The sequence below is a fragment of the Solanum verrucosum genome, unplaced genomic scaffold (genome assembly GCF_900185275.1).
Source record: "Solanum verrucosum unplaced genomic scaffold, falcon-dt-bn FXZP01000307.1, whole genome shotgun sequence".
NCBI classification, from domain to species: domain Eukaryota; kingdom Viridiplantae; phylum Streptophyta; class Magnoliopsida; order Solanales; family Solanaceae; genus Solanum; species Solanum verrucosum.
Genome location: NW_026020264.1, coordinates 786,507 through 813,842, shown reverse-complemented (window position 1 = coordinate 813,842; position 27,336 = coordinate 786,507). Strand labels below are relative to the sequence as shown.

General features: G+C 37.0%; 2 protein-coding genes across 8 annotated transcripts in view; both read right to left on the bottom strand.

Annotated features, from left to right (window-relative positions):
- The window catches only part of LOC125833719 (citrate synthase, mitochondrial), a 346,970-nt gene extending 335,730 nt beyond the window's left edge, over positions 1-11,240 (bottom strand). The window contains exon 1 of the mRNA XM_049512904.1: positions 11,230-11,240. The gene's annotated coding sequence lies outside the window, so the exon portion shown is untranslated. The remainder of the gene's footprint in view (positions 1-11,229) is intronic.
- LOC125833707 (uncharacterized) overlaps positions 1-27,336 on the bottom strand; it is a 78,235-nt gene that overhangs the window by 2,668 nt on the left and 48,231 nt on the right. For 3 of the 7 annotated variants that reach the window (XM_049512883.1, XM_049512884.1, XM_049512879.1), the window contains exons 2-24: positions 27,039-27,119; positions 24,281-24,418; positions 21,299-21,409; positions 21,000-21,050; positions 20,771-20,871; positions 17,386-17,479; positions 14,651-14,782; positions 14,141-14,407; positions 13,962-14,040; positions 12,964-13,052; positions 12,796-12,879; positions 12,321-12,395; positions 12,164-12,211; positions 11,242-11,337; positions 10,789-11,018; positions 5,506-8,978; positions 5,321-5,400; positions 5,058-5,138; positions 2,212-2,283; positions 2,030-2,135; positions 1,729-1,783; positions 735-863; positions 527-644 (exon numbers count right to left, since the gene is read on the bottom strand). In XM_049512883.1, the coding sequence (XP_049368840.1) occupies positions 527-644; positions 735-863; positions 1,729-1,783; positions 2,030-2,135; positions 2,212-2,283; positions 5,058-5,138; positions 5,321-5,400; positions 5,506-8,978; positions 10,789-11,018; positions 11,242-11,337; positions 12,164-12,211; positions 12,321-12,395; positions 12,796-12,879; positions 12,964-13,052; positions 13,962-14,040; positions 14,141-14,407; positions 14,651-14,782; positions 17,386-17,479; positions 20,771-20,871; positions 21,000-21,050; positions 21,299-21,409; positions 24,281-24,367 (5,658 nt within the window). In that variant the 5' untranslated portion in view covers positions 24,368-24,418; positions 27,039-27,119. The remainder of the gene's footprint in view (positions 1-526; positions 645-734; positions 864-1,728; positions 1,784-2,029; positions 2,136-2,211; positions 2,284-5,057; positions 5,139-5,320; positions 5,401-5,505; positions 8,979-10,788; positions 11,019-11,241; positions 11,338-12,163; positions 12,212-12,320; positions 12,396-12,795; positions 12,880-12,963; positions 13,053-13,961; positions 14,041-14,140; positions 14,408-14,650; positions 14,783-17,385; positions 17,480-20,770; positions 20,872-20,999; positions 21,051-21,298; positions 21,410-24,280; positions 24,419-27,038; positions 27,120-27,336) is intronic. The other 4 variants (XM_049512881.1, XM_049512880.1, XM_049512882.1 and 1 more) reach the window with 2 other exon arrangements.

Below are 27,336 nucleotides of genomic sequence, written 5' to 3'. Positions count from 1 at the left end.
CTTTACACCGAATGGTGTCTCACACACTTACTTTTAAGATTACAAGGAAATGGTTAATCAAGTATAAAGGGGAGGGTGAAAGGTCCACACACTCCGCTGATGGAAATGTGTCATTAGGTCTGGATTAAGACAAACAATTCAAAGGAGAGAGCAACCAGATACTGAGGCAATATTTAAAAAGGAAGGAAGAGACAAAGGAAAAAGAAAGAAGAAAAAACTCGGAAAGAAACTTAAATAAAGTAAAAAAGATAATTTGTATTAGGAGTCTGAATTCCCTGAACAAAAAAGAAGCTTTTTATTTTTATGAAGCTGACATGATGTTTACTGCTGCTTTACATATTAAAAAATGTGTATCACTAGATATCCACTATATTCAGAAAAGTCACTCGGCATAAAGGGAAATATCGTTGATACAAGCAAAACCTAAGCATCCACTAGGCATCATTTTAATAGGTCTAATTTGAAACACTTTGTCCTATCTGTCATAACCAAGGGATGACAATTGAGCTATGATCATCTTTCATACCTGTGCTTGCTTTTCTTTCTCTAGATCAAGGCTGTGTCGCAACTCCCTGGTTTTTGTACGTTCAAGCTCCAGCATACGTTGTCTCTCAATCTCCTTTTCTACTTCAGCCATCCTCTCTCTAACACAGTAGCATCATGTAGACATTTTACAATTAACATGTTATCATCAAATAATGTAAGCACGAGAATTGAGGGACACTAGGAAAAACCTATCTAGCTCTTGTAGAAGTTCAGCTTCTCGAAGAGCTGCCTCTTCCAAGAACTTTTGCCGGGCATGCCTATCGAGTAGTTTCCTTTGCCTGCGTGCTACAACCTCCTCTTTGAGTTTGGCCTTTTCTCTGGTAAGAAGAGATACACATAAGAGCTTAAATAGATTAGTGATTAGTCTAAGGTCAATCTCCTCTAATTCTTTTTCTTCCTTGAGAAGATGAGTGTAGAACTAATAAGCGTCCTCAGAGAATATCGCGTGTTTCATTTTCTTCAATCAATCAGTTCTACTGAACATGGGTGGGGATGGAGGTAGGAGATGAAAGGCAAGATGCTCTATTGAAAGTTAAATTACTAACATCAGTTCACATCAGCACATCTGCATGAATTAGAGAGAACTTACCAGAACAAATAAATAGAGAACAAAAAACTATAGTCTAATGCAAAATAACCTTTATCCTGCATCAAATACATATAGGAGACCACCAACCCCACATTTTGTACAAGTGAATCACAGACATTGAAAGACATCTCAGTTACCCTAAAGAAAAGTACAAATCTAAACAAGTGCGTAATGAATTCACCAACCCCTAAAACGGGTCAAAAGGCAACGAAGAAAAGCAGAGGTTCATTTTTTCTTTTTTTTGGAGGTTCATTTTTTCTTTTTTTTTTCTTGGGGGGAGGTGGGGTAGCAAACAGAAAAGTAGGTATATGATAACAGTCAAACAAGTGCAAGTTGATTTTCAAAGTGATGCATAAAAATAAAGCTCTAACTAGAAAGAGTCAGCATGCCCAGGCAAACAATTGAAGCCCTGAGGCTACAAAGTGACAGTGAAGTGTGGATGTATGCAGAAACCCATGATAAATTAATGATAAGCTTATTTCTGAACACTCAACCAGCAACCAGAAGAAACAAAAAGATAAAACTGTTCAATAAATACAGCTACAAAATACAACTCTTATCCAAAGTATATATAGATTGTAGTTGGTGCATACAAGGATTTGATTTCCTCTTTGATTTGCTGCAAGCGGTTATCTTGCCTTGCCGAATCTGCACAATAGAATTTCAAAAGGTGAATGTCAGAAAATCTATGTGCCCCTGTCAATCGGTGTAGTTGAAAAAAAAAATAGCTGTAGCACTTTGCTCTGCGGTAGTTCACGCAACAGTATGAAGTCAACCTTTTATTCAGTGGAGCACCTAGCAGTCTCACTTACAAGAAAACATGCACTGATATGACGGATAGAATTTTGTGTTCCAAAGCATACAAAATATGCACATATTATTAGAAAGTATTACCAGTTAGGAAGGGAAGCTGATGCAGATCTTTAAATTCAGCTGATAATTCCTGCATTGTTTTTTCCTTCTGAAGAAGTTCCATTTCAATCTCGGCCTCCTCCAATTCCTTGAAGAATTGAAGCTACAGTGTCAAGAGAAAAGCTCAAGTAATAATGAATGTCATAAAGCTACCAAATCCTTACCAGAACTTTTTGGTGGCATTCCTTTGAGAAAAAGTCAAAGTATGAGTTGACAGTGGACAAATCAGATATGACCTGAAAAATTGAACGAAAAAATGGATACACAATATAGCATTCTAAAGACAATTAAGGTCAAATTAGAGAAAATATAGTTTACAGAAATACAAGAGGGTACTAATTACCAGTTGATGGAACTATCTACAGAGAGATGCCCAAACAACGAAATGAACAACTAATAAGTCAAGGGAAAGAAACATAATGAAGAGTTCAGAAACAGGAATCAATATAAACTGCCTTGTGCTTATTATTCTACAAGAGACAAGACAATAATATGAAGAAAGGCCATGAAAGGTTCAAGCGCTAGCTACAATAAAGAGAACTGAATTTTACTAACTTCTCTTGTTAGCATTTTGATTTATTCTCATTTTTCATTTTCACTTCAAATTACCTATTATTATTTCTTACATTGTAGGGTCTTTAGTTGTTGGTAATAGCAGGGCTTATTCCTAGAATGTCCATGTTAGTGTCAGAGAAGTCAGTATGCTAGATATGATGTACCCCTTTTTCTTTAGCAGTTAACATATCTATTTTAGACAAAGAACTACACCAAAGGTGTTCTTCAGTAATAATTACAAGTAGTATTCATATGAGCAAAACCTACCACCTAAACCTCATAAATAATCTGAAACACTAGGAATGTCCTCTGCCTCCTGAGGATATTCATGAATACGCCAAAAGTAGAAAAGCACTAGACAATTAATCTTCAACCTCTGAAGAGAAATACTCTTATCTTCAAAACACCTTTGGTTTCTCTCCCTTCCAAATTGTCCACCAGATGCAAGCTAGGACAATCTTCCATTTCTCCTTCTATTTCTCCCTATATTTTTCCCTCTGTCCTAACAGATTATCATCTCTATTCCGGCAAGCTAAAACTTCCAATGTACTCCTTGGCATAGTCCACCTGATTCACCTCAAGGTGATGAAAATCTGTCAAAGTTGTTCTGTCACTCTTTTTATGAGAATAAGTACTGTTGTATTCTTCAGCATTAAGGAATGCTGACCACCTCCAAGTACAATTAGACTCTAAGCTTTACAGAGCACCTAATAAATCTACCATCTCATCTAATTCCTCTATACAGTTCCCTTTGCACCAAATAAATAAAGACACTAAACAGTTCCATTTCACATCATGTATGAACTTGATCTTGTCTTCAAAACATCTTCCATTTCTTTTTCCTTACTGTCCACCATATACAAGAAGGTATTATCCTCCTCCATTTTTCCTGACTCTTGCCACCCCCTCTTCTCATCCAGAAGCTCATCAAATCAGCAGTATGCTCATGTATTGTCCATTCAGTCTTTGTGAAGCTGAGGAAGAGGTTCCACAGTTGTGTAGTGAACTTGCAATGCAGAAAAAGATGGTTATTTGTTTCCCCAGTTTCATTGCATAAAAAATATCTTGTCACTACTACTCTCCCATTCTTTTATAGAACCTCATGATGTGTAAGGCATGCTCTCTTCACCACTAGCCAAGTGAAGCATTTAACCTTGGTGGGAGCCATGCTCTTCCAGATGTTTGGGCACTCACCTTGCATCACACTATTGCCCTTGCACATTTTATTCACAGAGAATATCCCATCCCTGAATATCTCCATTTCAGTGTATCAGATTGTACAGTAGTGCCAGGAAAATTCTCCACTTCACTCAATAAAGTTGTCATCCTATCTACATCCCAGTCAGCTTCAACAAAAAACATCTAGGACATAGCTTCTGACCCCCTTTCCATTAGCTTATCTTGATTTAGGACAACTTGTTTTGCCACTAAGCATGTAAAGCATGCTACCTTGTATGGAATCTTGACTTCCCATATTATCTTCCAAGGCCAAAAGTCAGATTCTTTCACACTAAGGGGCCTTAGGGGCTTTATTGAAGTGATGAATGCTTGAGGCAAAGCGCCCAATCTGCATCATACCTAGCTTTAGAGCCTAAACATGCTTTGGCACACAGAACTGCCAATATTTTTTCTAGTGTTGTGCAATTACAGCTATTTCCTAGAGAAAACTCATCAGTGTGCCTCTTTACAATGAGCAACCTTTTACTATGGTAGTGTATTCATAATTTTTGTTGAGAATATAATTAAGTAAAGTCTACTTTCTCTAACAACATTAGCTTTTAGATGAGATGGTCACACACTTCCACATGACATTAGAGCAGGTAGAGGTCATGGGATCAAATCACACCACACCCATTATAAAAATAAAATAAAAGAATTTCACGTGCTTAACCCATGAAAAAATGAGGCCCGCACATGAGAGGGTGTGTTGAGAATATAATTGAGTAAATGAAGTGTGCTCTCTTTAACAACTTAAGCTTTTAGATGAGATCGTCCACACAATTCAACAATTTGCAAACTCATGTTAGACCATAAGATTGTTGGTGTACTAAAATGTTACACATTGTCCCAGATTGAGAAAAGGTATTATATATATTGTATATAATTCTATGAACACATTTATCCTGTACCCTATAATTCACTCCTCCTTTGTTAGTTCCTCACACGAGAGAAATCAACACAAATGTGAATAGGAAAAGACCACATCAGACATTGAACTAAAAAGGAATGATGCTGATGCTGATTGCTACCTTAAAATCAAATATAAATCAGCTGATATTTTTATCATAGAAAGCAATTATTTGTTTTAGTCAAACCAAATACCATATGTGTTCTAGACAATGTTCAAAGGTACAACTGGAGTTACTTTATACATATCGTGTCAGATGGAAAGTAGGACATCTTGATGAAACATAGATCATTAACAAGAGACTTACTGGACTAAGATTGTATATACCTGAAGGATTGTTTCGCGTGTATGACCAAAATCTGGATCCATTTGCTGCTGGGAATTTGAAGAGAGAGCTTCTTTCAACATCTTTTATCCATGCAAAGAAGTTCACGTTAGATGGACTTAACAGGAATAATGTTGTCAAGCTAATAGCTTGATAATTGGAGAGAGAAAAAAGAGAGCAGGAATTTAATATTTTGATGTTCGAAAATTCTATAAATCACTAAGAAAGTGACAAATGAAAATCGGTCTCCTTATTGGTCTATTACCTCTTTAGCCTCATCCCCTTCATTTCTCAGTCTACATAAAGCTTGGCAAGTTCTTTTCTCAAGGCTGACAGGAAATCTTTCTGGAAAAAATGAGACAAATTGGATAGCACAATAAGCACAATACTGACAGAACTCAATCTTAAATCTACTTTTGGTTGTAATAGAAAAGTACAAGAAAATTATACCATTTCCTCCTAATGCAAAGCTTTCAATACTGCTCCAAATATTTTCAGGAATAAGTGAAATATCTTCAACTGGAGAGTATAGGCAAATACTGGCAAAAAGTATAATCGAAAGTTGCGCTAATGGTCCTTCACAGGTTGGTTGTGATAGCTTTGTCAAACACTGTAGAACTGTATCAGCTGCTGCAAGAAATGATTGCAAGTTGCGTCTTTCAGAGAATGGTACATAGTTGACAAGAAGAGCCATTGCGTGGATTCTTAAACGCTGTGATGGGTCAGATGAAACCAGCAAAGCTACCTGATCCCATGTACCATAAACAAGCGCAGATATAATCGGCTCGCATGCAGAAGACTTACTTACTGATGAGGCTACTTTATCGCAAATACTAGAACATAATAAAGCAGACCCACTATGTTCATCTTGGCTCATGAGCCTCCCCAAGTGTTTAAGTGCAATAAATCGTTGCTCAGGCTCTGGATGGCAAATCATGAAAGAGAACAGATCAATCAGAGAACCTTCACATTCATGGTAGGTGTGGATGCCTCTTTCACATAACTGAGAGATCCATTGATCACTGTGAAGCCTCCAAGCAATACTTGGGGCACCATGCAAGAAATTTTTAACTGCAGAGCATACATTGCTAATTACACTATGCAAAGAGAAGCGTTGAGGAACAGCAAGTACAGAACCAAGGATCACAGAAGCAAGCTCCCACAAGTGGTTCTTTTGAAGCAATAGAATCATTTCTGCAAGTCCATCAAGACTGATTTTCCAAAAATCAGTGAAATCTGAAATAGATTTCATCTTAAGCAGAATTCCCTCTTCACTGCCTTCAGAAACTGGAACTTTCTCAGCAACCAAACATAAGCATCTTGAGTACACGAAACTTTCTGCAGAAACAAGGGCTAGACTGTCTGCTAATTTATGGTGAATCCTAAAGCATCGTTCAATAGTTGGATTTAGCTTAGAAATGAGTGCTTCTAGGTCCTTTAAGAATCTTACAACTTCCACAACTTTGAGATGGGACTTCTTGTTCACAACAGCATTATCATCCATGTTTGTTTCATTCATCTCAGTTGAGTAGATATCCAAAAGGAAAGTTGAGTGCTGTTCAGATCTATTATCACATGTTGCAGAATCCATTTCAGACAACGGAGATATAGCATAGGGAATGACACCCCAGCCTCTCAATGTCTCAAGTAGCAAAACTCTGCAATTTCTTATTACAGCCTGATATGCACAAAGATAATCATGAAATGAAGTAGTTGGCTCACAAGAAGCAAAATCAGCACAGGATATAGAAGACTGCAATAGTTCAACTTTGCGTTGCAAGGATAGATCCGGAAACACCGATGCCAAAACAAAAATTGGCATTGCCCTGCACAATCCATCCTCTCTTGGAGTGTTATGATTCTCATCTTTGATGATGTCAAAAAGTTCATCAAAGCATAATGATTCTAAATTAAGACATGAATCATCACTCACTAACTTCTCATTGGCAGAACATTTTCCCAAAGAATATGAGATAATTGGCTTTACCAATTGCAACACTGAACTGAGAAATGACACATCACAATATGAAGACCTACACAAGGAAACAAGAACTTGCATCAAGATTGGTACTTCTGGTACAAGTGCTTCCATGTGCTCAGCTACAATGGCTTCAAGCACATAAAAGACAATTGCTTTTGCATTCTTAGCAACAAAACCTTTTGCAAACCCAGTAGATCTTCTACAAAAAGGTTGGTTCTCTTCTCGAAAAAAAGGCCATGAACAAAAATCAGAAAACCAACACAATAAATCTGGTACAATAGCAGAAGAAAAGGATCTTAATTGCAAAGCAACAGCCTCCAATATAGATTCCCCAAAAACTTCAAACTCTTTTTGCATATTGGGAAAGAACTGATTTATGTCCGGGTATATAACAGAAAAAGACTGATCTCCATTCTGTGGACTACAACTTTCACCCCCTTTCCTAGAACTTGAATTGCTACCAGATTCTTCAATTTTCTTGTCATCTTTCTGCTCCAGGTGACCTACTACAGCAAGCTCATCTGAAAATATAGATAGGAGATATGTCAACTGTGAAAGATCTGAGACAAGGAAGAGTTTCTCCTTCTGATACTGTTTAGCATTACGAGATATTGCCATCCAGCCAAGAAAACGGGCAAGAGGGGAAGTTGAAGATGAGAATGCAGGTATTTTCTGCAGCCAAGCTGAAGCAGGAACTAGATTAGCAAACCGAAAACCACTCCTGTAGTTAATTGAAAGCTCGGACCCTTCATCACAACCACTTGAAGCAATTATCAATCTCTTAAGAAGAATCCAGCGACGTTGAACTGCCTGCAGCTTCCACTCATTAAACTGGACAATTCCTTCTTTTAATTGATAGTAAAAAGTTCTCAGCTGCTGGTTTAAGAGCTCAGCAGATTTTATGATTGTGTCAACAATGAGCACAGGAGGACAGTTCAATCTAGTTCCAGAGTGCAATAGAAACAGCAGAATTTGCAATAGTATCTCATGTGTCGGGTGCTCCTCTTTTTGCAGACGATGAATTAAAAAATCACATATAAGTGCTTGATTTTGACGAAGTAAGGTGATAGCATCTGCTGATTTTATATCTTGCTGAGATAAATCAAGTTTTTCATCATTCCCAACATAGGGAGTCATACATTCCCCGGCTGAGTTCTGCTGATACTTCCTGTCAAGCTCAGCTGCTTCAAGCATTATTTCAAGAACAAATTTGTCTCTTTTCCTCTCAAGATCTGCTACAATTTTGAAGTCATTGTCCTCCTCAAAAAGTTCTCGAAGAACAGAAACTTCATGGTTTTTACACGGCTTCTTAGTATTCAGTTTGTTCATAATAGGTGAGCTGTCCCTGGAAGACACCATAAAGAACGGATTAACATAACACTCTGCTGCTAAAAGCAAAGCATCTATAGCAGCATCATGACCCTCCGGAGTGATCTCACACTGAGAATGCAAGTCCAGAGCTAAACGCCTAAATTCAGAAGCTTTCATCTGACAATCTCGATAACTTACAAGCTGAAAGTAATCATCATGCAGATTAGAATACTCAACAGTATTATCAATAGCAGATAGCAAGCCATGGTCAAACTGATTGTTTGTGGACTTCTCAACAATTTGATTAATTTCCTTCTTGACATCAGAACTTAAGTCTCTGCACTTTTTCTCCAGGCTCCCAGAGACTAGTGAGATTCCATTGAGCTCTGGGGGGGAAAAGAGAAGGTTCACTTCCACAGGGATGTCTCCTTTTCCAGTCATATCAGAATCAACTTTTGCATCAGAATCCTCATGACTGCCAGATCTAGAAGAAGCTCCAGCATTGCGTAGGACAGAAGAAAGAGGTAAAACATTCAATAATTGTGGTCCTAGCAGCTCAACACTAGGAGATTGGCGAAGGTCGACATCAGAAGGAAGCTGCATGTGAGGTTCCAAAACTGAGAGAAGTACACTGCATATTCATTGATTCAAGACAAATATAGTTCAGTCAAGCAGTATGCATATCTTGGGAAAAAGCTTACTATCATATGCATATCTTGGGAAAAAGCTTACTATAAAATGCACTTAAGCACTAGTTACCAGACAGAATTCAGGATACCAGATAACTCTTTCACTATGACACATAATACACCTTTATATATAGAATCAGCTCAATAAAATAGTAACTATTTCGTTTCACCAATTACGGCTAGCAAAACAGCCCAATCGGATTCGCCACAACAATCATTCCCATTAAAGTTCTTTTACCTGACAAAGCTTTTGCCCTTTTTTTTTCTTTTCTCAAAGATTTACAGAAATCCTCTTTCCAAGATAATGAACAGTATATGGACTACCTTTGTCCAGGCCAGGCACATTGACGCCAACAACTAAACAATCAATCATTTACAAATAATAAGAATAGTCGTAGGACAAAGAAAAGTAGTTCTTACTTGCTTAGCACCAGTCTTAAAAAACATTGAAAAGATGTTTAGCACCGAACCTATTTTCAATGTAGAATATCATTTCCATCAGTACTAAAACCTGCTTTAATCAAGTACTTCATACAGGAAATCTGTCTTTCTGAGACGAATACAAGGTGAAAATTCCGAAGTAGATTGGCAGCAGAATTGAACAAGATGCAGGATATATTCAGAAAAAAACCGAAAAACTTTATTTCACATTTAGATAATTATGATCACTGGAATATATTCTATGCATTGGGTTTAGAACATCATGATACCATCCAGATTGATGACATCTTACTCTTTACTGAGCATAGACTACCAAAGTGGCTTTTAAATTAAAGATATTCCTTTCATAAAACTAGACACCCTTTCAAAGCACTATCTTACCTAGCTAACAAAATATCCTCCAAGTCTTGGTGTGCAATTCAGTGTTCTCTAAGACTCTCTTACAGAGGGTTAAACCCTGAAGCTAGGTGTGAAATAAGTTGTGCAAAATAGATTGCTTCACTTCACTTAAGTAGCACTTGGCTGCACGCACTAAGATGCTAAGGCATGCACATTTTTACCCATGAGCTCTGTAAAATATTCACACATTGGCCATATAAGGGATGGATGATCTCTTTAATATGTCTTGGGCAATCCTCACATCTTGAGCTAGCTTTTGGGTTGAGTTAGGCCCAAGATCCATTTCTTTACAAGCTGTCCTGAAGAGAGCCACATTGTCCAATAAGTACCTCGCTTAGTTATAACTTTTATGTTCTTTTATCTGCATCATTGTGGTTTGGGTTTATGGTCATTATAATTAACTACATATATATTTTTTATCTTTCCCTTCAGTTAGGCCTTTCTTCATTGAAGCCCATGTTTTTCTATCTTTTCTTTCAATGGACCCATAAGGTGACATCTAACTCAGCAATCTGAATCTGTATCTCCAGAGGTATAGGTTCCTCATTGGCCATTGTTGTTCTTGATCAATTGGAAAAAGCCTGCAATCAGTTTTTGGGTTGGATTGTTTCGTATGTATATAGATAGATAGCTTAGTTGACCATCACCAGATTGCAATTTCGCAACTTTCAAAAGCTGGCATCACATAAAACAGGATACAAAAGCAATTAATGGCACTGTTACATCAATTAACTGATACAAGCCCCAAAAAGGAAGTAAAGTATTTAAACATGCTACAAAATCAGCCATAAAATCAAAACAGTATAGAATCAAGAGGGGATAAGTTCTGAATTATAAAACAGGACATAGAATGAAGTAGTTCCCACAAAGAAACTCAATGTTTCAAGAAAGACTTGTGCATCCTTCTATTACCTTGGAACAACTGATCCGCGCCTCCACTCAGCTTCCAGAGAGGGAAGGACAGCAGGCTTGAGTACAGCTGTGTGAATCACATTTAACGCAATAGCACAATTTTTCTCTTGATTTTCAAGGACAACTGAAGAAACGTTCCCAAAGGCTATAATGCTCTGTGCAGGGGTTATTGCAGGATCGAGATATGGTTCTAGCATCTCAACAAGAAAAAGCACTTGGTGCTTAGCATCCTGAAATGATGAAGTTCCCAAATTTAAAAGTTTAAAGGTATTAAATCGAACAGCTAAAGAGCAATTGTAAGATTCCCTGAATAATACAACAACTACCCTCAGACCCAAACAAGTTGTGGTAGACTATATGAATCCTCATTTCTTCATTTAAGCTCATATCTTATCATCATTATAATATAATTCCCTGAATAATAATTGACAAAAATTTCAGTCAAAAGATTACCTTATATTTGACCAAAATATCATCCATAACGCCAGATAAAGCTAAGACAATATATTTAAGGGCTGCACGTGCACGAGCAAATGAGTGGTGGGCGCCCTGATACACATTTTGTCCAATGGTAAGTATTAATAAAAGCGTATATAATGAAAATGGGCTCTCAATAGCAAGAATATGGTTAGACAATGGCACCAAAAGTTAGAAATTATCTTTGCTTAATATGAAATATCCAATTGTTACAGCACAAGAAAAGATAACTGAATCATGACCTGGAGGACTGCCTAGAGGTACTATTATGGCACTACTGTCATATATCAGCAATGGCTTCTCTGTATTAGGTTGGTGATTAGTATCAGCATTATCAATTAGATATGCTTTTTATGTACCAGGATTTCAAAGATGTAGGCATCCAGCCGTAAACTACTGCAGTCAAAGGCCACCTTAAACTACTGCAGTCAAAGGCATCCACCCAGCATGTTTATTAGAACAATGTTGACTGTCTCCTTCAAAATCAAGGATACAGTAGATGAGACTGTAGAACAGATCCTGTTCAAGTAAGGTCGTTCGATGATGTTGACTACCATGCTTCATATCTTTTACCAAGAAACATTGTCTTCAAATATCTGTACTATGAGATCCTACAGAATTTGCAACCTTATCTGGCAGTTGCACTCATCAATGAAACATTCATCTTCCTAGTTGCAAATTTCCACTAAATCTACTTTTCTAGGCCTTCACAAAGAGATGAGAAATTACATAGGAATTTTGTTGCTGCATTAGGTACTGCACCAATATTCTCTCCATCATTCCTTGGGTTATTAAATGTTTAAAAAGGTTCATTGTCCACAAGCAAGTGTTTACTGGTCAATCAGATAAGCACAGAAAGCTAACTATAGTAAAATGAAAGAAAAATAAAAACACACACCTGGATTACAGGCAAAAGGTCCTCCAAAAGCTCAAGTGCTAAGTCAATCTGTATTAAAAGAAGTCTAAGAAGAAAATTTTCACAAGCAAGGTTGCAATGTAAAACCTAAATTCTACTACAGCCTACACAGCAGAGTAAGAAGAAAGTATTGAATAACCTTGGCTATCACTTGAGGCATCCATGGAGCCAAGACACCAGAGCAAAGATCAATGAGCACACATGCAGCCCTCCCCTGCCAGTATGTGTCAAATAGATTTTAGTAAAGAGAACCAACTTCAGAACAAGAAAAAACAGAACTAGATACTACTGTAAAATATATTTTTTTCAATTCATTTGTAACATCGTCTTGGATTGTATCATTCTTTCCTAGCTCTATATTTAATTAAATAACTGCATAGGGACCATGTTGAGAATGGTAACCAAAGTCCAAGCAGAAAACAGGCTCATCTTCCCAGATAAAATTCACAGGTAATGAAGCGAAGGAAAAATACACTTGGTTGATCTTGCCAGATAAAAATTCAATGGATAACAAACCAAAGGCTGAGAAAGACAAATGAAAAATGTTCAGCATTAACCAAAGTGCAGATGTTGTGTTGACAGAACAGAAGCTAAAACGAAGTGGGAAAACCTACATTTGATGGTGAAAATGATGATAGGTAACCTGCACAAGCACGAAGCAGAGGACGATACACTGATGAAGACGAAGTCCCAACAATCTGCACAATAGCAACCGTAATGACACACTGATTCTAGATTAAAAAAACACCAAAACAAAAGTTATGACAAGATCACAGAACTACCTGGGACAGAGCTTTCTGTACAAAAGGTTGTTTCCACAGAGACAAATCTTCATCAATTGGGTCACTACTGTTGATACTAGGACGAAGTGCTTCAGGTCATAGAAAAGCAAGAGAAAATAAGAAAAGGATAAAGAATAAATAATAAATAATTTAACTTGTAATGGAATAGGTGGGTGAGAGACACATCTTATATCCAACCAATGAGAGACTGACTCAAAAGTAACAGTCACTAGAATTTCATCAGAAAATTTGTTGTGGTAACATTAGCTGGAAGAATGATCAGAATACTGACCAATAGAGATGGTACTGCCAAAACAGTAACAAAACAAGACACAGTGTTGCCAAAACGGTCACCAGAAAGAGGAGCGGTTATGCGGAACAATCAACAGAAAGATATCGGAAACAATCACTGGAAAGAGGGGTTGTGCCGCCAGAGCAATTACCAAAGGCAATAGTAATAAGACTATGAAATGAAGAAAACTTAGGTCGGCAAACAGCATAAGTCTGAGTACTAGTAGGCGGAAGCCATTTAAATCTCTACCAAGATCATAAGAGACTCTAATATCGAGTGAAAATAAGAGAAGGAAAATAATGAATGTAAAAGATGATGATAATGGAATACAAGATACAATAAATATACATTTAGCTGACAACGGCCTAATTGAGTGTTAACTCTGACAGTCTAACTCAATAATATGTTTATATTCCTAATAGTAAGCATAATGAATGCTCTTCCGTTACTAAAATACTCAAAGAGGATTCAATATTCAATGGTGAAGCCATCTAACTAAAAGACAGTCCTGACAGAGAGGAAAAAGAACTCTCCACAAAACCCTAAGGTCTCAAATTGATATGCACTTCAGGTATAAAACATGTCAGTTTTTTCTTTTTTATAATGATAAAGGGAAAAAGACAATCAATTTTGAGCAAATATTAAATCAACGACGCAGACTATCAAGCTATGATCAAGTAATTATGGAACCGCAAAAGCGGTATACCTGGAAGCAATGCTTGAACTAGGGGCAATGCCAACCAAAAATCAGAAGCATTATCTGCCAACTTGCTGCAGTGTAGGGGCTGTTAAAAATGAAATGTTGAATGTCAAAAGAAGCATCAAATATTAGTACACATGAATACGGTGGTTTATCTGTAGCAGAAAGCTTTGGTTGTGATTGACCTGGGATACACAAGCATACAGAACATGTAAAATCCCTTCTTCCACTAGGCCAATATCTAAGACATTACTGAAAATGGAGTCCCATGTATATTCTGGTATCTTAAATTCATCTCCAAATAAATCTGAGTAATCAGCAAAAGAAGGAGGGGTGGAAGGGTCAGATTGTGATCCTTCATCAGGCACTGAAGTTGTAATTTCACTACAAGAATGTGAAGCTTCTGGCGGCTTTATTATAGGCCCAAGAAACTTCCACAGAATCCAAGAGGCCTAGATATAAGACAAGAACTGAAATTAATATAAAAGCAAAGGTTACTTTTATTCTCAAGAAACTTCAAATCACACAGTTTTGAACTCTCAACATTTTGGAAACAAAAAATGGAAGAGGCACAAGTAAAAATTTGTATCTAGTTAAATCTTGCTTTATTTTCTTTCTGTTACGTCTTCTAATTACTCAGAGGAAAAAGCGAAGGACAAGCTTTTTTTAATAGGGAGAAAGAGTAAGTGTATTACCACTCTGCAAATATTTCCCAGGTTAGAATCCTTGTAAGCTTTCCTCAGTAAAATGAAGATGGCATCTGGACGAAAAGCTAAGTAACAAGATGTAGGAAAAATCAGGGTAGACATGTTGCGTGATCTCCTAGGCTGCCATGATAAAAACATACAATTAGCCAGCAGCCATGCCATATAATTAAGAAACGTAACCACCTTAGTGACAAGTGTGCCTAAATCCTTCTACATGGCAGTAACACTTTCTTTCCACAATGAGCCAAAAAAGTAATAGATGAAATAATAGAGAACATTTAAAAATCCTCGTCAACCCAAAAAACATGCAAGAAAATATATGAAATAAAGCATAAAATCAATTCCTAAGCTGAGCCTGCAGAATCACAAAGGCTGGCAAAGCTCTTTTCTAAATAGAGGTTAAGAAGTTCAGAAATAAAAATAAAAAATGACTCATAAAAATAAGATTGACCCGCGCATGATACAAAGTTGCAACCCTGTATACATCAAGTGTTGAGCCAGAAAGTGGAGTAAGCATAAATACGAAGGAAAACCTCCCCAAACTCCAAAGGATGCAATACGTATAGATTAGGTCAAACTTCCCCCTCCCACATGTATAAGAGGCATTTGCACGTACAGGATATAAACATATATAAGGGCCATCGATACAGTATACACATATACACTAGATAGGAAAGGTGAATCATGTCAGAATTTTGGGGCCATCCAAATCTCTTCTGCCTTTCTATATAACTGCCATTAAGGCTGGGCAACGGACCGGAATGGGACCACCGGACCGGAACGAACCGGTACCGGACCGGAACGGGACGGTTTGACCGGGTTGTTGACCGGTACCGGGATAAACCGGACCGGAACTACCGGGATGGAGGCTCAGTTCCGTCCCGTCCCACTATATACCGGGATGGAACCGGGACGGACTGGAATGGACCGGAACGGAACGGGATGGGATAAACGGGACGGCACATATAGCTATTTCAAAAAATAATTATTTTTTTTGAGTTATTTTGAATTACGAAAATTCGGATGTTTTTTTTATTTTTCTAAGTTATATTAGTTTATAGTATTTAAGTTTTAAAATTTATAATAATTTTACTTAAGTTTATTTTAAAGATTTTTTTTTAAAATTTTTACGTATATAAGTTTGTAAGTTAAGTTTAATAAAGTTTTTTTTTTAGTTTTTGAGCTTATGTAGTTATGTTATAAGTTATAAAGATTTGAATCTTTTGAAGTTTATAAGTTATTAAATTATACTTATAACTTGTAAGTTAAATAACTTAAGTTTGTAATTTTAAAAAAATTAAATAAACAAAAAAGAAATGCTAATAAAAGTAAATAATGACAAAAATATTATTTTTTATTTTAATTAAAAATGATTTACCGGGACCGGACCGGTACCGGAACGGAACCAGAATGAACCGGGATGAACCGGTACCGGTATAACCGGTACCAAATCATGGTACCGTTCCGTTCCGTGTACCGGTTCAATGTATCCCATCTCGTCCCAAATACTACCGGACCGGAATGGTACCGGAACGGACCGGAATGGTACCGGTACAACCCGTTCCGGTGCCCAGCCTTAACTGCCATTGACAATTAGGAAGGTTAGCTAAGCACTCCACTCCAGGAGAAAGAGGGGTTACCATGTTTTGGCAAATAAGAAGGAACACATGAAAAATCTCCTTCTTGTGTTCGTTAAACCAACTATATGAAGATACTTCTTTTTGCCCAATGTGCTTAATGGGAATTGGTCAATTCTATTGTCAAGTTGTTAAAGTAAAGGTTCCTCTTGTTTTCTTATCTGTATAAAAGTAGGCTAGAGATTAACAATCAGTGTAGTTTTAAAGAAGCAACAGATAATCCGTATCCCAAGAAACTGGATAGCAATTTACTCCCTCAGTACACTACTACTTGTCCACTATACTAAAAATAGATGTCCTGGCTTAGATAGTGTGTATAGTTAGCTAGAGATTTTTTTTTTGTAAGCTCAAATGCCATATCTTGTAAATTATGCATCTTCCTGATGCTGTTATTAATACCACTTATCTTATAAAAAAAATAAAAATAGATGTCCACTGTCCAATTTTAAAATTCAAGAGATAATTCATCACTTAGTTTCAAATTTACCCTTATTATAACAATAGTCATTTCCCAGTGCATTTCCCAAAGCATTGAATTTATTATATTCAAAGGGTGATATAATAAACTCTTCCTTTTAAGTTAGGACTAAGCTCTGCGTACGCACTATCCTCCCCAAACCACACTAGTGGGATTACACCGGGCATGTTGGTTGTTGTTGTTTTAAAGGGTGATATCGTAAAATTTTCATTTTATTTATTGCTCCTTAAGTCAAAATTGGACAAATAAAAAATGGATGGAGGGAGTAACTTCAAAATGTTCATTGTACCCTTTTTTGTTTTTTAGACAAAAGGTACTGTTGTATTCCTCAGCATTAATGAAGGCTGGCCACCTCCAAAAATTGTTAAATGTTCACTGTACCGTTAATGAGATGATTTATAGCCACAAAATGTCTAACTTATTTAAGACCACAAGTTTCAAAAGTCTTCTTTTGTTTCTTAAATTCAATCCACAGTCGATCACCATCACAGAATCTGGACGGAGGGAATACTATTTTTCCTTTCAGAGGAGACAGTTGTTAGCTTTTATAGGTAAAAATTCACAAACTGAATGACAAGAAAAGCAGAGGAGCAGTACCCTATGCGTACCTCAAAATTCGATGATACAGTCAAAGCTATTACAGGTTGACTGTTTCTTGAAGCTTCAGATTCCGAAACATTGCCTACTGACCTGGCTGTTTCCCTGCTTAAGCAGGAAAATAATAGTGAACGAATAAATTTTTTGAGAGAAGGTTAACTAATAGTGAACGAATAAATTCGTACTCAAGGAATGAAGCATGTACAATACTCACATCTAATACAAGAGAAATGAATATTCTTTAACTGGAATCAAGGTTGGGAACCATCTCGAAGAGGCTCAATAATAAAATTACCAACAGCCGATGGTACCCGAAAGATGTGGGTAATGCACAATAAGAGAATTTTACCCAAATGAATAAGCGATCCACTTTCAATGATTAGTAACAGCAATATAGAAGTTACACAGGGTTCATAAGTTAACTTCAGACAAGATAATATCTATAGAAGGGGTCGGCGAGGTTAAGGCTTCATTCACATGCTTCTGTCACAAAATGACTTTATATCGGTTTTATTCTCCATTTTATTTTATTTTTGAAAGTGGTAAAATTGTTTTTCTCTGCATCAAGGGTATGCTGGCTACCTCCAAAAAGAGTAGCAATTACAGACTTCCTATAAAATCTATAATCTGATCTATATATTCTATACAAAGTTTTTACACCAAAAAGTAAAGATACAAATACAGTTCCATTTAATCTGTAAACATCTTCCATTTATTCCCCCCCCACCCCCATATTGACCACCACATACATGATGGTATTAACCTTATCTCTTTGGGCTTTAACTGTCTCCCCCTCCTAATCCAATAGCTCAAGAGATCAGATGTATGTTCCGGCATTGTCCAGCTCATGCTTGTAATGTTGATGAACAGATTCCATAGTTGAGCAATGAACTTGCAGTGTAAAAAAAGGTGCTTATTAGTTTCCCCTGTCATGTTACAGGGGAAACACCTAGGAACCAATTGCCTGCCCTTCTTCTGTAGGACTTCTTGTGTTAGGCATGCTCTTTTTATAACCAGCCCAGTGAAACACTTCACTTTTGTTGGGATGTCACTCTTCCAGAAATAGTTCCAATGATATTTTGACCCCAGCCAGCACCTGCAAGCCTCTTTTGTATGCATTACTGACTGAAAAAACTCCATCCAATGCTATTCTTCCACAAGACATTGTATGTGACTGTTGTTATTATGTTCACTCCACCTAGTTTTCCTAGTAAAGCTGCCACCCTCTAGACCTACCAGTCATTTAATAATCTTCTAAATGATATTGTTTCATCCCTGGTCTGTCAAGCAATCACACACTCTAGCATCAAGATTTTCACAAATTAGGAATAGGTTTGGGAAAAGGTCTCTGAGAGAGGTTTGATCTATACCGCCATCCTTCCAAAATCTAGTTTAGTTACCATTCCCACCTTGATAATATATTTTCTTCCATCTGTGGCCACAAGTTTCTGATTGCTCTCCACACACACACCATATGGTTCAGTCGCATTTTCTATACACCAGGGACTCAGCTCACCATATTTTGCTATTATAACCTCCTTCCAAGGAGCTACCCCCTTCCCCAGTGTATCTCCACAGCCAATTCATCGGCAGGCTTTCATTTTGTAATCACAGTCAGGTTTCTGATCTTCAGACCCCTTTGCCTTTGCTGAGAATTACAATCTTCCAATTCATCAAGTTGTAACCTTTCCCTTCCTTATTTCCTTGTCATAAGAAATACCTCCTAAGTTTGTCCCATTTTTTTCACCACTTCTGTTGGGATTGGGAATAAGGACATCACATAAGTAAGCAGAGAAATGTAGTACAAAATTGATGAGGATCAATCTTCCACCTAAGAGACAGGTATTGTACCTTCCATCTAGTTAGCTTCTTTTCAGTTTTCTGTAGAATACCATTCCATATTTCCATTGCCTTATGTTTGTTTCCCAAAGGCATGCCCAAGTAGGTGGTAGGAATTTGATAAACTCTGCATCCCAATATGCCTACCAGTTCCTGAATCTGGGGAAACCTTATTTAAAGGGAAACGACTGTCTTTCCCCAATTTACTCTCAGCCCTGAAACAGCTTCAAACAAAAGCAGGATAACTCTTAACTAAGCTAATATGTTCTACTATAGTCTCACATAAGATGATAGTGTCATCTACACAAAGCATGTGATCGACTTCTTTTTCTTCCCCCAACTCTTTCTCCAGCGAAAACCTCTGATCCACCTTATTTGTGATGCAATCCTCATCATACTGTCAAAACATTACATTGCCAAGATGAACAGAAAAGTGGAGAGAGGATCACCCTATCTCAACCCCCTTTCTGATGCAAAAAAAGAAAACCACAAGTTCTCCTAACCTGACTTGTTTTTATACAGAACTCAATCCACTTCAACCATCTACTCCAAAATCTCATCTGACTAAGAGTGTTCAGAAGGAAGGGCCAATTCACATGGTCATAAACTTTCTCACCATCCAGTTTGCACATTATGACAGGAGTTCCCCCTTCCAATCTTGAGTCTATGCATTCGCTGACTAGGAGTGTTGCATCCATGATTTGGCTTCCCTTTACAAATGTCATTTGAAGCTTTTTGATCAATTTATTCACAACCTTTTTAACCTTTCTGCCATCAGTCCAGTAATGATCTTGTAAATTCCCCCTACCAAGTTGATTGGTCTGAAGTTCTTCAATTCTGAAGCTTCTGGCTTCTTTGGGATAAAGGCAATAAAAGTTGCATTGCAGTTCTTCTAAGAAGCCTCGTTGAAGTGAATAAACTAAATAGAATTAATGATATCTCTCTGGCCAGAATTAAGTAAATTAAAAAGTTGCATTGCAGTTCTTCTAAGAAGCCTCGTTGAAGTGAATAAACTAAATAGAATTAATGATATCTCTCTGGCCAGAATAAAGTAAATTAAGGCACTGAATCTTAATCTTCTGGCTGCTGCTCTTTTTGCATTTGAAAACATCTGGGATTTCTTTCCTTCGAGAGTGTCCACCCCACACAAGTTGGGATGTAACTCCTTTAACTTTACTTTTAGAATTTTCAGCTTCTCAGCCAAAATGTAACCTGGTCTGCCATTCACACAAAAAGACTCCCACCATTCTTTTACTCTCTCTTTAAAACCCTCCACTTCTAACCACCGTGTTTCAAATTTAGAGGAGGACTTCTTCCACTCTTCAGAATAACAGGATTGTGGTCAGAAGCTATTCTGGGAAGACAACTCTGTTTGATGAGAGTAAAATCCCCCCCTCTGCACAGTGGAAAATATGTCAATCCTAGAAGCACAAAGATTCCATTGTCACTGTGCAGAAGATAGCTAATAATCAAGTAACATCTTTGATAAAATCCAATACAGACAAAATTGTGGACCTATTAGAGAAATTCCTGGTACAAGAAATCAGGGATACCAACCTTTCCTTTACAATTTGAAGAATTGGGTAAAGGGGACCAGCAAGCATTGCAAGAAAACGTGTAGCATATTCTGCAGCATCTGAAAAGCTGTTAAGATCAGCCTGCACGAATATAACAGAATTCTCAACAGAACCACGTAATTCCCCAAAACAGCACTACCAGCTCGCCCATTTCATGTTTCAGAATAACAAAGATACTCTTATTTCTACACTTCAATTCAAAGAAATACCTCTAGTTGGGGAAGGAACACTCCCAGCCGGTTTGTGATATCTTGAAGCAGCTATAAAACCATAGATTAGACAAGAGCTGAAAGATTTATAAACACACTTGCATACATCTAAAACAAGCAATATATCACTGCTTATTAAGACAGCAATCCAATAAGTTTTATCCTTAACAAAAAGGAAAAGACTTAAAGGAATGATGTGCCACAGCACATTTATCTGACCATGACAACGTAGAAGGCTCACATATGCATCTTACAATTAATGTGTGCAACAGAAGTTCAGCAGTAGCAGTATCTTCTACCTGAAGATGTATATCATTATCGTCCTGCTTGCTTGATATTATGTGGGGTAGCAAGTAGTTGACGATCGGTTGAAACTCTGGTTCAAGACCAGTAACTGTAATACCAATCAACTGCACAGCAGAAAAGAGGGAATAAGTGATGACATTAGAACTCCGAACTTAACTAGTACCAGCAAACAACCAACAAATTAGGGGGAAAAATCAAGAAAGCAGAAGTTGAGCCCAGCTCTTTGCAACAATATCTTAGTTTCCATTGTTTCTTTGTGCCGCATCTAAGGTGGACAGTAGAATGGATTATAAAGTGATATTTATCTTTTTCTTCTACCTGATTCTATCGAAGCTATAAATGTAATCTGTGTCTGACCTAGTTGAAGAAAGGATAGCAGAGCTACTAATGAAAGAGAACAAAGAAATGGAACTTTGAATAAAGTTCAGATAGCTGGGGGTACGATTTCCATAATATACAAAATAAATTGTTCATAAATAGCAGCCCAATTTGTTCTTTTCTTCTATTTCCTTCTGAGTTTCCCTTTTTCTCAATCAGCTCTTTGTTGGAGCACAAATGAGCATATCCTTCCTTAACAGTGAAAGCTCCATCCATAGAATCCCCACCACCATCCCCAGAGAAAGCTATCTTTAATTTGAGGGTTAACAGCAACCCCAGCCAGTTAGCAGATATATCCCAGTAGTTCAAGTCATCTTCCAACTTTGAAAGTTTCTTCTGAAGAGCAGGTCCCAAGTGTACTGATGCCAATTCTGAAACAGAAGAGTTTTGAGGGTGTAACGATGAATTTTGTACAATTAAGGAGTAGTCTCTTATCCCTTATTTACTTTTGGTGCACCCATGAGGTCCCTTGTAGTGTAGAAGATCGGATGTCTTTCATACAAAACCATCTTCTTTTGTAAGTTTTCTACCTTTTGGTATACCTCTTGACTCTTGTATACAGGCTCTGCCTTTATGTTTTTAAAGAAATTATTTTCCATATATAAAAATAAGACTCTTGATTGCTAGCCATTTTGTATAAGTTTGAAAATTCATGTTTCAAAGCCACAGGGCCCAGCCACTTGTCCTTCCAGAAAAAAAACTTGAGCCATTCCCCAACCTGACTTTGAGTTGAGCCATAAGTCCCACAAAGTTTTGAAATATGCTTCCAAGGACCTGTCCCATGAGGTGAGTTTCTTTGCTTTGAACACAAGTTATTCCTCTCCCTCTATTTTGCAGTTACTACATCTTTCCACAGCTTTGTATTCTCCATATTGTATCACTAGTGTCATTTCATTAGCATGTTCTTGTTTCTTTGGCAAGTGAAAAAAAGGGACATGAAATATGTTTGGAATACTGTCCAACACACTATTTATCAATATTGACCTGACCCCAAAAGAAAGGTATTGTGTCTGTCAGGAAGATAATCAATTACTCCTTCCCAAATTACATGAGACTTTTATTTTGCACCATAAGGTAGGTCAAGATATGAAGTATGGAAGGATACCACATTACAGCACATCAACCCAGCAAACTCAAATTTAGGGACTGCGTTTACTGGGGAAAAAAAGGTTTTCATCATGTTCATGAGCAATCCTAATATAGCTTCAAAGATAATTACAGTGAGGTTCATGTACATTACTTGGGATCTTTCAGCTCCATAAAAAATAAGAGTGTCATCTGTATATAGCAAATGACATACAGTTTTAGAGTTCCCACTTCCTTTTTCCCACCTTAAAACTCTCCCGTCAGTGAAATTGAGTTGCTTTATGAAGAATTTTATTGAGACCTTCCATAGCTAAAATAAAAAGGAACGGGGGATCTCCCTGCCTGAGACCTTTCTGGGGAAAGAAAAAACTAGTTGGTCCTCCATTAATCAAAATTCGGTACTTAACAGTGGCGATACAGAACTTGATCCACTTAATCCAGACTTCCCCAAACCCCATTCTTCTGAACATTGCTAAAAGCTATGACCTTACTGGTCAGAGGCTCTCTCGATGTCAAGCTTGAAAATAAGGCCAGGCTGTCCAGATTTCAACTTCCAACCACTTCAATGCCCATTCTGGAAGTGGTTATGGAGAGATGGAGTTTAGGAGGGCATAATGGAAACCCTAAATATGTGACAAATTTTGATTCGATAAAAGGGGTGACTGATTAGATTCTACAGAACCAATTTATGGAGGATTATTATGAAGTTCCTGGGTTAGTTTCCCCAATTATCAAGTTCAACGTGAACAACAGGACTCCTTTTTGGGATCACTAGAGGTGTGACAAGATTGTTTTAAAAGTAATGCTTACTAGCTTTCTATTTCTTATGACCGATAATTCCGTTTGCGTCTATGTGCCAAACCCTTAACACCATCTGCTGCTAAACCCTTCTTCACTTAAATACCAGGTTTAGTTGGCATAGTTTAGAGCACAAATTTGTGACCTAAATCGCAAGTCCCTCCACCTTTGCCACTTGAACCAAGACTTGTGGGCCAAACTTCCCATATTACTATCATAGGAAGCATTGGTTGCAAACATGACCGGCAGACAGGAAGCAATTTAAGCTGGGATTTAATCTTAAGCCAGAATTTCGATAACTGAGGGGGGAACAGCGAAACACCTACTGTCTGCTACTTATGACATTAAAACTGGGAAACGGGAAATTTTACAAAGTCTAAGAATTCACCCGAAAGATGTTCTGCTACTACAAATATGAATATTTGTTGTCACAATGAACACGGAATATACAAAAATCTTTAAATTACAATCAAATTAATGTAGAACATAAATCCAATATGACCAGTCTTAATAAAATATACACGGATTATCTTACATATTTTAGTGAGTAATAAATGACTAGGTGACTTTAAGCTCTTAAACTTTTGGAACATGACTAAGAATTTGGATGGTTACATTTATATAAACTGTCACTAAAGAACAAAAAGGGAATTGGAGGAGTCCAACACAGCAAAGCATTATCAAACTCAAGACAAGCTCCAAAAGTAATTCACCTGTACAAAGAAAATTGCTATAGGGCTCCCTCGCAAGCAAGATATTCGAACATAACGGCATGGAGTATAGTTCATAGGGTACATCATGTCCCGTCGAGGGGCTTCACAACGTGGGCGAACTTTTGGAAATGTCTCTGGCTATGAAGAACACACAAGCAGATAATCAAGAAAACAGGCACAGTTAATCAAGTCCTCATGAGGAAAATCTGAAAGTTTTACAGCCATTGAAGTAAATTGCTGCTAGAAAATAAGAAAACAAATAGGCTATTAATAATCAACAAAAGAAGAAAAGAATAATAATATTTATGAAAAACTTGATAAAAATATCCAACAAAGAGCATAAAAGAAAATAACAAACGAAGGACATAATTGCTGCATTCTCCAGTTCACAATATTAATTAGAGAGTAAAAAAGCAAGCAAAGCATTATTTTACTAGAGGTAAAGTAATTTCCGAATGTTCTTCATGCACTAAGCTCCAACTTACAATCAAGGAGTTAAAAACTAATAGAACCTCCATAAAATTGAGAAGTCCCTGAGCGTGTGTAGGGTTCGAATCTGTGACGTCTGTTACCAACACATCACAAAATGTGATCTTACCACCAAACCGAATCCCCGGGAGCAAACCCTGATACTTATTTCCGTGACAACTTGATACATCATCAAGGAAATAAATTGGTTAGTAATACATAGTTAAAAGCTTAAGTACATAACATAATAGTCTTAATAAATTTGGGTAATAGGGGCAACACCAGACCATAATGTGAAGGAATTTAAATGTACTGGGCCTGGATACTTCTAGAAGCTACAGAGAGCATTATTAAATGCTTTTTATTACAACCGAGAAATCCATGAGGGTCAGTGGCACACGGTTCAAAAATCGGTGGATAATGGGTCCACTGCTCTACCCTTCCCGCTTAGATAACACGCTTCTGTCTGCAGCAGGATTCGAACCCATGACAAGTGCCTAGCCCACACATCATTTGTTGTACTCATATCACTAGACTTAAACCTTGGGAGTACATATTATATTTATTGTAGATGTCAAACATTTCGGTACATCTCAAAATATAAAAAAAAATCACATTTTTCCAAAGGAGATACTTCAAGGAAGCCATTGAAGGTTTTTAAGTAAAGAATTATTATTATTACTCATGGGTTTTATTGGACCATAAACCATCCTTCAGCAAAAACCATCAAGCACCTACCTCCACAAGAACCACTCTCTCCCCCATGGTGCAACCTTACGAGTACTCAATCCTTTTAGTCTAGTTCCCTTGTGCACCAACAAAAGGAGGACACAATAGTTTTCCCTCAATACAGGATACTAAATTAACTTAAGCTAGTAAAAAGGGAATCTTTCTTAGTTTAGTGATCTTTAGTCTTGATAGGTTTACCATGGCTAACATTAATTGTTTTTCGTTTGTCTTTTTCCTTTATTATTGATCATTCAATTCGATTTCTTTTAGAAATAAAAGAGTGTGATGACTACTGTTTTAGATTACTACACGTTTTCTTAACATAGATGTATATGCAGAAAAACAAAGGGGTTCTATCCTTATCACTCATCTACTCTTCAAACAAAAGAAAAAATTGAAAAGTTTCTCCTTCACACTTCAATTTTTCCATGAAGAAATTAGTTGAATCTTTTGAAATTTAATCTCGCCAATTACTATATTCTTCCATTATCAAGTTTAGACTTGTGTCATGTCGGATAAATGCCAAAAAATATTCAGCGGAAACTAGATCCCACGTAAAATATGAGTGTGTTACTGCAAATTCGATTGTAGTTTGGAGTCATTTTAGACATTTACAAAAAAGGCCTTGAAATTCATTTTTCATCTTTGAAATCAAAGAAAAGAACAAGATAATTGTTTAAAGTCATTTGCTATTTTTCAATAATTTATTCTACTTTTATACATTTTTATATATAGTGCCTGACAGCTTGACGTGATGCACATGTGCAACGCACGGACTCTAAACTAATTTAGTAAAACAAGGCAAGGTACTTTTGGGCCTCATCACAATACTTGTAACTTGTAGCAATTTTGGTAGGAGTCTGGAAGCAGCCACTTGGTGGAAACATCTTCCTTATTTAACCCTTACATTTTTAATCATAAACACTGCTTATATAAACTAGATCTTTTAACTGATAAACCCAAAAAACCCTCCAATAGATCTTCTGGGAGATGGTTCCTTCAGAGAGGACGGTGACTATAATTAGTGATTCTGCAAACCACCTTCCACCCTCCCCAATCCCATCCTGGCTGATAAACAAAAATAAACACAAGAAAAACTAACAGTGTTACAAATTTGCCTCTATGTGGAATGAGGCATAGCATATCAAGGGTTAAGGATGCCAAAAAGGTCAGTAACCACTGAGCTTCTCAGAAAAGATAAGTTGTCTTCTTTGGAAACCCGCAGACTCAGCAACAGTAACCTGATATTAAGGATATCATTTAAACCAGAAATTGAACTCCTTTATTGTAAACCCATCCATTGAAGCAACCAACTGTAGAAGGTTTGTGATTAATAAACTTACTTTTTTGATTTCAACAGGAGGTTGGTGATTAAAATGTTGTAAATAGATAGTGATTGAAGCCCTTTTACATTAGACATATACAAGAATTTAATGGGAGTAATATAATGTCAATCATAGGGATTCCAAAATTCAAACGCTTCCTATTGCACATAAATGTGAAACAAGAAACAAAAACTTCAATCATACAATCATTGATGCAAAATATCTTTACGCCTAACCTTGTAACGCAAGCCAGCTGAAATTTCCCATTCCAGCACAGACTTGTTGTAAATCCTAATATGTGAAAGTAGGCAGGGTTCCTGTATTGATGAACAAAAGCACACCAACAATCAGTTAACTCCAAAAATTAGTTATCAATAGGAAAAGGAAATAGGCATAGGAATATATAATGACGGCCATCCTAGATAAATAATGCTTAGGAAAGCAACCTTCTGAAGCCAGTAGTTTAATCATATGTAGCAGGTAAAAACGAAATTATCTAAAACCTAACAATTAACCAGCAACACTGATCATTAT